Genomic DNA, 9,273 nt, shown 5'->3' with positions numbered 1-9,273 from the left:
TATTCTTAGTATTTAAAATATGCCCAAAAATATTTCAAATATACATCTCGCCATCTAAAATCAATTAATAGCCTAAATCTCTCTTTCCAGCATAAACGCACACACTGCTTGAGCATGTTTGAACTAAACGTCATCTTATTTTGGCCAAATCATTTTATTTTACTTTAATTATTTGTCTTGATTACAGATCTGCTTCTTTGTCAACACACTAAATGCACACTCTGCGTGGGCACGTTTGGACTAAACCCCATCTTATGCGTGCCAAATTATTTTAATTATTTAATCATTTTTTTATTATGTTTTAATTACAGATCTGCTTCTCAGTCAAAAAACGTCTGCATCAAATCTGTATTAATGCATCATATTTCACCATAGTTCAGAGAAGACTTGAAAACAACTGAGAAATGTACTTTTTACCTCAATATTTTTCCTTTCATCTGGATTAATCATGCATGTATATGTAGTAATTACACAGTATGTAGTTGCCAAAAAGGTCTTCAGCATGTTATGGAAGGCTATATCCACAATGTGCAATTAGGCGAAGAAATCTGTTATGAAGTGGTTCCTATCAGAATCAAAGCACATGCTTATCATTTACTAAAAAGACAAACATTTTTTTGGTGTAATTCTGAAAGTTTACTGTGATAAACCATTTAGACTTTGGTTTAATGAAATATATATATATATATATATATATCTCAAAACAAAATAAACATGTCATTAACCGGTTTCCAGCATTTAAAAATAACATTTTCACTCCGGAACAATTGAAAAGAAGTTTGTTCCCAATTTCGGTTACATTCTACAAAACATTTTATTCGTTTTTGTTTCTTGAACTGTTTTTAGTCCCTGATTTTTACAAATAAACTCATAAATCCAGTACATCATATACGATCATGATGAACATTTACAGTTGTAATTTACAATTTAAATGTAGATTTTTTTTAATTACATTAGGCTATGGAATGTGCTTAATTGTTATTAAAATAATGCTGCAATGTGAAAAATCGATGATCCTAAGCTTCATTTTCTTTATGTAATTTTATCAAATTCATTTTCTATACATTTTGGGGTGACATATGGCTTGGACATGTGCTTGACAACTTTTCATGAGATGCACCCATGTGTAATATCATTAAATTGCTCAAATCGGATCGTGACTGTGCATACTCATATGCAGAACTCACATTCCCATCATTACATATAGAGGAAGACATGCATAATAAATAAAACAAATTTAATATTAATGTTAAAAAACACAAGATAGACATTTACTGTACATCTACTGCCAAAGCTATAAAGCAATCAAAATTTTACAGACAATTCAAACTCATTTTAAATTAAGATGAAAGTATGAATGGTAAGTGTTAAGTTAATAATAAACATTTACAGTTTTCTACATTTCAGCATTCAGAGAAAATGTAAATATGTATTATATATATATGCACTCTCCTGCAGACTGTGATTATATACACAAGGACAAAATATGTAGACAACAAAGAAAGCAAAGCTTTAAAACATCGTTGCACTTTAAAACATGAATCAACACATTTTATAAATAAGTGTTAGCCAAAACAAACTGACTATAACAGTTTGAGAAACCATTTCAGTTATGTTCATTCACAGATGAACAGCATTCTTTGGTCTGTGATGATAGATGATGGTTCCGTTTTGAGATCAGTATTGGGCGTAATTGTTGTTGTGCTCTAGCCGGGTGACTATGGTGGACACCAGCCTTTCAAGCTGCTCTGCCCTCTGTTTTCCCGTCTGCAGAACTTCTTCATGATTGGCCTTTTCCTCACTGTCATAGTCCATCACTGCCTTGTTAGTTATCAAAGACAGAGCAAAGACCCGCATGTTGCAGTGACGTGCCACAATCACCTCATGAACGGTGCTCATACCTGCAACAGATACAGTCTGGTTTATAAAATTGTTGTGCTCAATGCTGCTAAAAATACCTGATATAGCTATGACGTTTAATGAACTTGCTTAATAAAATAAAATGTATATTAAAATATGTCCTTAATATTTTCATTATGTAATAACCAATTTATAAAAGCTATAAGGCACTCGAGGCTATGCTATATCGTATATGTAATCACTACTATGCATGTCATGCCTAACAAAGTGCTTTAGCCTTGACTACATTCACAATACTGTCTCTTGTACCATATTGCTGAAATATAGTAAAACAGTTACATAAGTGGAACTATGTAGTTTCAAGGAGGTCATAAAATAATTGCCATGCTACAAAAATGTTTTGAAATTTCACTTTACAGTTACAATTTATATGTTGCACATCGAATAAACTTTTTTTCTAATAATTAAACCATCATAAGCCTTTCTGATTGGCCCTTGTGGCTTTACAGCTTACCGACAGCATCAGCTCCCAGCTTGTGCAACATGCGACACTCAGCGATAGTCTCGAAAGACGGTCCTCCAAGAACACAGTACACACCCTCTCTCAGAAAGTCACTGTAACCAAGCTCTGAACCCACGTCCATCGCTAGCTGCTGAAGGTCCCGATCATATGCATCGGACATGCAGGGAAAACGGACCCCAAACCTAAATAAAGTTAAAAAAAAGTTACATCTACAGAAGTGTGCAAAGAATTTCTGCATGTCAAAACATCCAGTGCCTATATTGGTTAATAAACACTTGCCTCTCATCATTGGGTCCTGCAAGAGGGTTGTTTCCGGCAAATCCAGGCATGTTGAGATGATCTTTGATGATCATGATATCTCCCACTTTAAAGTCCTGGTTCAGACCACCAGCAGCGTTGGTGAGAATCACTGTCTCAACACCCATCAGTTTGAATATCCGCATAGGCATAGTAATCTTAAACAGAATAACGCTTGATATATAAGGGGACATTCACAAAGGATGCATCCTTGCATTCCATCTGTGTGGTTTTATAATTGTTGATCTGTGTACATATGCGTCAGATGGATGCTCTGGTTTTTCAGGCCACAGGGTCAGAGAGTTTATGCCCAAATACAAACACTTCACAAGAGGTTAAAACTAATAAGGTTTTTAATAAGGTTATTTGGAAATAAGTTTAATCAAGTGGTGTGGGGCACTGATAGGCAAAGTAGGTTCTTTAGGCCAGAGTGCTCAAAGTCGGTAGTACATAAAACATAAATGTCAAGGTCTTATGCTTCTTTATTGGGTCAGAAACCAGCTAATTCAGCCTTAACTATATCTAAACAGCCAGACTATTTACACCAAGTAGGCTGAAATGGATTTCGACTTTGAAAAGGTAGAATGTGTATGTGGGGTATTTGTACCTTCTGGATGGGATATCCCTCATAGAGATGAAACCTCCCCTGCATACAGACACATGGTCTACCCTTCAAAGTACCAAAGACCAACCGACCTGCGTGACCATGCACTGCAACATAGAAACAAAGAACACATTCAGTACAAAGCAGTAAAATTAGTCAACATTTTATACAAGATATGGTACACCATATCTTACTTTTGATTATACGATGAGAATGAAACACACACCTGTACTCTGGGGGAAGTTGGGAATTTCCCAGTAGTTAAAAGCCACCTGATCTTTCAGCATGTCTGCCAAGCCACCCAAACCTGAGCCGCACACTATGCCCACCAGAGGGCGCAATGCAGTCTGAGTCAGAAGCCAGTCAGCTGTAGCCTGGCAGTCCTCAAAGCTGTACCTACAGAAAGAAACAAATCAAGAAAAAAAAATTGCTCGTAACTTTAACTGCATTAACTTGTTTCTAAAAGCACATCAGCGCTTTACATTCACAGTACACACACTTGAAAGAATTCACAAATAAACACAAACACAACTCATCTCAGAATTTCCACAGCATATCCTGGTCATTTTCACTAGTGACAAATCTATCAGCTAGGTCGATTAACAGAGCGCAACAGTCTGGTTCCAGAAGTAAAAATGCCATTCAGTTTTGCCATAGATTAATTGATTTTCAGCAATAACTTAGAAACCTTTAAAGACATACCTACCATGAGCTCTGAGGTTGTTCATCAATGGTATATGCTTCCATTGAAGCCACCCATCTGCATTAATTCAGCTTCATTGTTTAAAAATCATGTTTGATAGTGGAATTCCTGGTGAACAACTACATTACCCATAATCCTGAAGAGAGATCCAACAATCATAGAACCTCACATGAAGCACTGTGTATGACGCAATCGAGTCAGACTCCCTTCACCCTTAAACTACTCATATATTGGTACATGACAGGATATTTTGCAATAAAATTAAAATATATAGTTTCTGGGGGCCTGGTTAGCTCAGCGAGTATTGACACTGACTACTACCCCTGAGTTGCGAGTTCGAATCCAGGGTGTGCTGAGGGACTCCAGCAAGGTCTCCTAAGCAACCAAATTGGCCCGGTTGCTAGTGAGGGTAGAGTCACATGGGGTAACCTCCTCGTGGTCGCGATTAGTGGTTCTTGCTCTCAATAGGGCGCGTGGTAAGTTGTGTGTGGATCGCGGAGAGTAGCATGAGCCTTCACATGCGGAGTCTCCGTGGTGTCATGCACAACAAGACACGTGATCAGATGCGCGGATTGACTGTCCTCCACCACCTGGATTGAGATGAGTAACCGCGCCACCACGAGGACCTACCAAGTAGTGGGAATTGGGCATTCCAAATAAAAAATAAAATATATATTTGTTTCTATACTTATAATCAACATCCTAAAATCAATAGTTTTAGAGATTTCCATTGTTTTTTGTTTTTATTCGATTGCGTCATTGCAATGCTTCATGGGATTGTAGTTTGTGCCCTCGTGAAAGATGGTAAGTCTTGTATCTTTGTCTTTTTGTCCAATTTTCAAATAATTTTTTGCCTCAAAACACAGTTTTTAATGTTGTGATTCACCTCTGAGCTGGTTGCTTTGGTTCATGGCTTTCAAACTCTTATGGAGGATTTTATGAAAAGCCTCTGCAAAAAATTAATGGAAAAAAACACTTACAGAACCCAGACGGCTGAAAAAGTGGGCGGACACTGTTGCGGTCTATTGGCCGATATTTGGCCATTTTGTGATTATCAGTATCAGCTACTTGGATTAGAAGTGTGTCAGTTCCAACATGTTCAGACAGCCTGTTAAATGCATAATTCACATTTTCTGTTGAGTGAATTTTGATTAAATATTGTGTAAAATACACCTTTTTCTCATCTCATTTGCCCAGAATATTTTGCAATAAACTTAAAATATATTGTTTCTGGGGGCCTGGGTAGCTCAGCGAGTACTGATGCCGACTACTACCCCTGGAGTCGCAAGTTCGAATCCAGGGTGTGCTGAGTGACTCCAGCCAGATCTACTAAGCAACCAAATTGGCCCGGTTGCTAGGGAGGGTAGAGTCACATGGGGTAACCTCCTCGTGGTCGCTATAATGTTGTTCTTGCTCTCGGTGGGGCGCGTGGCGAGTTGTGCATTGATGCCGCGGAGAGCAGCATGAAGCCTCCACACTCACTATCTCTCCGCGGTAACGTGCTCAACAAGCTACGTGATAAAATGTACAAATTGACGGTCTCAGACGCGGAGGCAACTGAGATTCGTCCTCCGCCACCTGGAATGAGGCAAGTCACCAGGCCACCACCAGGACTTAGAGCGCATTGGGAATTGGGCATTCCAAATTGGGGAGAAAAAAACAAATTCTCATCTAGTAATAATAAACAACTGTGAGTGGCCCATCCTGGCCAGTGCTGAGAAAAGTAACAGGTACCACATGACACCATCGTCTAGTTGGGCAATACCAGTTTGTACAATGGAGGTGGGACTTCAGTTTTTTTCTCAATATATCAGACTCAGCCACACAATTGCAAGGTATCTCATACTAAATAATTTTCAGCGTTTATAAAAATATATAAACAAGGACAGATGCATGATTGTGGGGGCCGACAAATCATCCCCTTCACAGCATTGGGGGGGGGACATGTGCCCCCCCCCGTCTCCCCCAATGATCCTATGTATATTTTGTGTTTGTATATACAGTACACACACACACACACACACTTTAACATTATCTCATTATACTGGCTACCTAATACATGATTCCGAACCTTTTTTTATTGAAATTTTTGAATACCAGCTGTCAGTTTCAATGAATGTTTGGTGAACATGCACCAAACAAAAATATCTTTGGGGGGAGGACTGAAACTTGAGCCACTTTCATGACCACACATTATGACTTGCCTTTACTGTAATCTGAGCAACTGACTAGTAAAATTAATTTCGTGACGCAGCATCTTCACATGGCCTTTGCTATTCTGACAGTTGTAAGGAATTTATTATCAGGCACATCTTAGCATATAGTTTAGATATTTCTTAACTTTTCTTAAAATAAAAAATAAAAAAATATTTGTTTCTTTAGTAGGCAAAGATGCTTAGACCTTAAAAAGTCTACATTCAACAAATAATTTTTAATTTAAATTTGGGCAGAGCCAAACAGACATCTGACACAGAAGATTACTTTAGAACTTTTTACCACAGTAACAACAGTTTCTGAATAAATAAATAAATAAATAAATAGTAGTTTTTGCTACTACCTTTGTGGTAGCATGGTACAGTTATTGTAATACTATGGTATTAATACAATATCACTTTATATACCCCATAATACTGAATAGTTACCATATTAATATACTATATTTACATGGTACTTTTTTTTTTTTTTTTTTGATAGATAGATAGATAGATAGATAGATAGATAAAAAAGGAAAAACATTTATATAGACTGTCGAAGCATTTGCAAATAATTAAACTATTTTTGATTTGTAGTAATAGAACATATTGTAATCAAAAAGCATGTTATCGGGGCTCGTGCATCGGCTCGTGTATTGCCACGTGCTCCTGACAGCGACTTTCCGGTTAAATGAAATGTTACAGCAGATGGATGGTTGACATGGTAATTTCAACCAACCATTAACGCCATGGATCGGGTAAAATACACATCAAGGGTCGAACAAGATACACGCAAGTACATACTTTCAAAAGGAAAAAAGAAAGAAATGGAAGAGGAATATTTGATAAATAAATATTATTTACCCAGTGCTGCTCTCAGGAAACATGTTTGACAGAAATATCGATGTTTCTAGAGTGACGAATCGAGAATCAAATGTACACAAATAACGAATATATAAATACAATAAAATAAAAACCGCGTTGAACGAGTCGCGTTTCCGACGAGCAACAATAACACTTTAAGAATCCCTGAATGTGTTACTCACGTCGCCTGTACTTTTATAGTTCGTCAGTTTTCTCTGCTCCTCCTGCTATCTGACGCAAATGAAAATGCGGAACACACCTCCTGACGCACAAGACCCCTGGTCAGGGTAGGCCATATAAGTGAGCCATATATTCTGTGACTCTATAAGCATTAAATCTCTTGACTGGGCACCTGATAACCTGGGAATTGATTTGGTTATTTATTAATTGATTGATGGTTATTTATGGTCGAAAAACACAAATGCACGTGTGACGTCATCATCATAAACATTATCATGTGCTGGCTTATTAGTATTTGTCTCATACAATCTAATACAAAAGCTGTCAAACCAGACTCTTGACCTTCAAGGCTTTTTGAGTTGGGGGTTGGGGGTTCTGGGGGATTCTGTTTTAAAGTCTAAACTTCAGAATGTGTTTTGAATGTGTACTTTAAAACTTTTTTTGTGGAAAACCTACAGTACATTGAGATCACAGAATAAGCCTTGCGGAATAAGGTTTTGGTCCAATTCTACAAGAACACATTTTGACCCACTTTTCACATTCACTGTTCCTTGAGTCAACGCTGCGGAAATACCTAAGGAATTTACATAACAAGTACAATAATTCACTGCTTCATGAACATCCCGCTCCTTTTAACCCCTACACTAAATTTATGCTGAATATATTTTAATGTTTCCAAAATCTTTGGAGCAAGATATACAGTATATAAATACAATTAGTCAAGCATGCTTTATTTTAGACCTAATCTAAGTTCACAAATACCAGGGCAACTCAGAAACAAAGATCATGGCCCCTTTCGACCTTTGACCTGTTTTAAACATATCACATTAGGCCCTGTTTCCATTAGCACATCATGACATCCCACACAACCCTGTCAGTCAAAAAGGTCCCTTAATAAATTTGCAGGCAAATGTATTATTATTTCTATATGAGTTTAAATAATGATTCCTTTTTATTCCCTCTCCCTCCCATTTAAAAAATGTAATTACAACAAATATTTGAAAATCCTAAAGGCCTCAATATACTTCCGGAGAAGTTCTGCTTCTAATCAGCCGAGTAACAGTATGCTGTTTGTGAACATTCAGACACCCGCCACACAGCTGTGGGAGGCATTTAGAGGAGCATTTAAATATGAAGACGCTACATGTAAAACTTAAACTAATGTGACATTAAAATGTGTTATCAATTACTTTATCTTATTCTATGTGTAGAATTTACATGAGATCAGTAAAATAAGTTGTTTTAACCACTCGATGATGATTTAAAGTAATATACACTACCGGTCAAAAGTTTTGAAACACTTACTCATTCTTTATTATAATTTTTTTTCACATTTTATAATAACAGTAAAGTCATCAATATATGGAATAACATAAATAGAACTATGGGAATTATGTTGTGACTAAACAAAATCCAAAATAAATCAAAACTGTGTTTTAGCATCTTCAGAGTAGTCACCCTTTGCCTAGAATTTGCAGACATGTACTCTTGACATTTTCTCAACCAACTTCTTGAGGTATCACCCTGGGATGCTTTTTAAACAGTATTGAAGGAGTTCCCATCTATGTTGGGCACTTATTGGCTGCTTTTCTTTATTATTTGGTCCAAGTCATCAATTTCAAAAACTTTTTTTTTTTAAATTAAATGTTTTGATTTATAATTAAATACATTAATATGGTGGTACAATTATATTTTTGTCTACAAAACTAATTTCAAACATTTAAGCATACGCCTTCAGATCAAATCATTTTTAAGATCATGGGAAACATTTCGGTCAAGTGTTTCAAAACTTTTGACCGGTAGTGTATATGCAGTAGAAAATGTTTAATTTGTGCTGTTTAGATTCTGCATTCATGACACTAATGTGCTAACAAGCAATATGCGGCCATAATATGTGCTGATTACACTCTGTTATTGTAATTTATGATGACACTGATACTACTTGTAACCTGTGCTGGCAGTGACGATGACGAAGACGATGATGATGAGAACCCAAGTGCAGTTTATTTACAAACGTGATAACCAATAACCCTAACTACAAATGTGAAAC

At 36.7% G+C, this 9,273-nt stretch overlaps 1 protein-coding gene across 1 annotated transcript; it reads right to left on the bottom strand.

Moving 5' to 3' along the window:
* Nucleotides 1-1,220: 1,220 nt before the first annotated feature.
* LOC127453198 (purine nucleoside phosphorylase-like) lies at nucleotides 1,221-7,267 on the bottom strand. The gene is made up of 6 exons (XM_051719439.1): nucleotides 7,044-7,267; nucleotides 3,511-3,680; nucleotides 3,288-3,391; nucleotides 2,663-2,838; nucleotides 2,375-2,565; nucleotides 1,221-1,901 (listed from the first exon to the last, which is right to left on the bottom strand). The coding sequence occupies exons 1-6, from the start codon at nucleotides 7,064-7,066 to the stop codon at nucleotides 1,678-1,680; spliced, it is 888 nt and encodes a 295-aa protein (XP_051575399.1). The 5' UTR covers nucleotides 7,067-7,267; the 3' UTR covers nucleotides 1,221-1,677.
* Nucleotides 7,268-9,273: the final 2,006 nt, after the last annotated feature.

The sequence above is a fragment of the Myxocyprinus asiaticus genome, chromosome 2 (assembly GCF_019703515.2).
Source record: "Myxocyprinus asiaticus isolate MX2 ecotype Aquarium Trade chromosome 2, UBuf_Myxa_2, whole genome shotgun sequence".
Taxonomy (NCBI): Eukaryota; Metazoa; Chordata; class Actinopteri; order Cypriniformes; family Catostomidae; genus Myxocyprinus; species Myxocyprinus asiaticus.
This window is presented reverse-complemented; position numbering and strand designations above follow the sequence as displayed.

Bases quoted from the DNA above. Each gene is read 5' to 3' on its own strand.
- LOC127453198 (XM_051719439.1), bottom strand. From the start codon at position 7,066: ATGTTTCCTGAGAGCAGCACTGG. The intron at 3,681-7,043 runs GTAAATAATATT...TTCTTTCTGTAG, and splicing joins TTTCCTGAGAGCAGCACTGG to GTACAGCTTTGAGGACTGCC. The intron at 2,839-3,287 runs GTACAAATACCC...ATTCTGTTTAAG, and splicing joins AGGGATATCCCATCCAGAAG to ATTACTATGCCTATGCGGAT.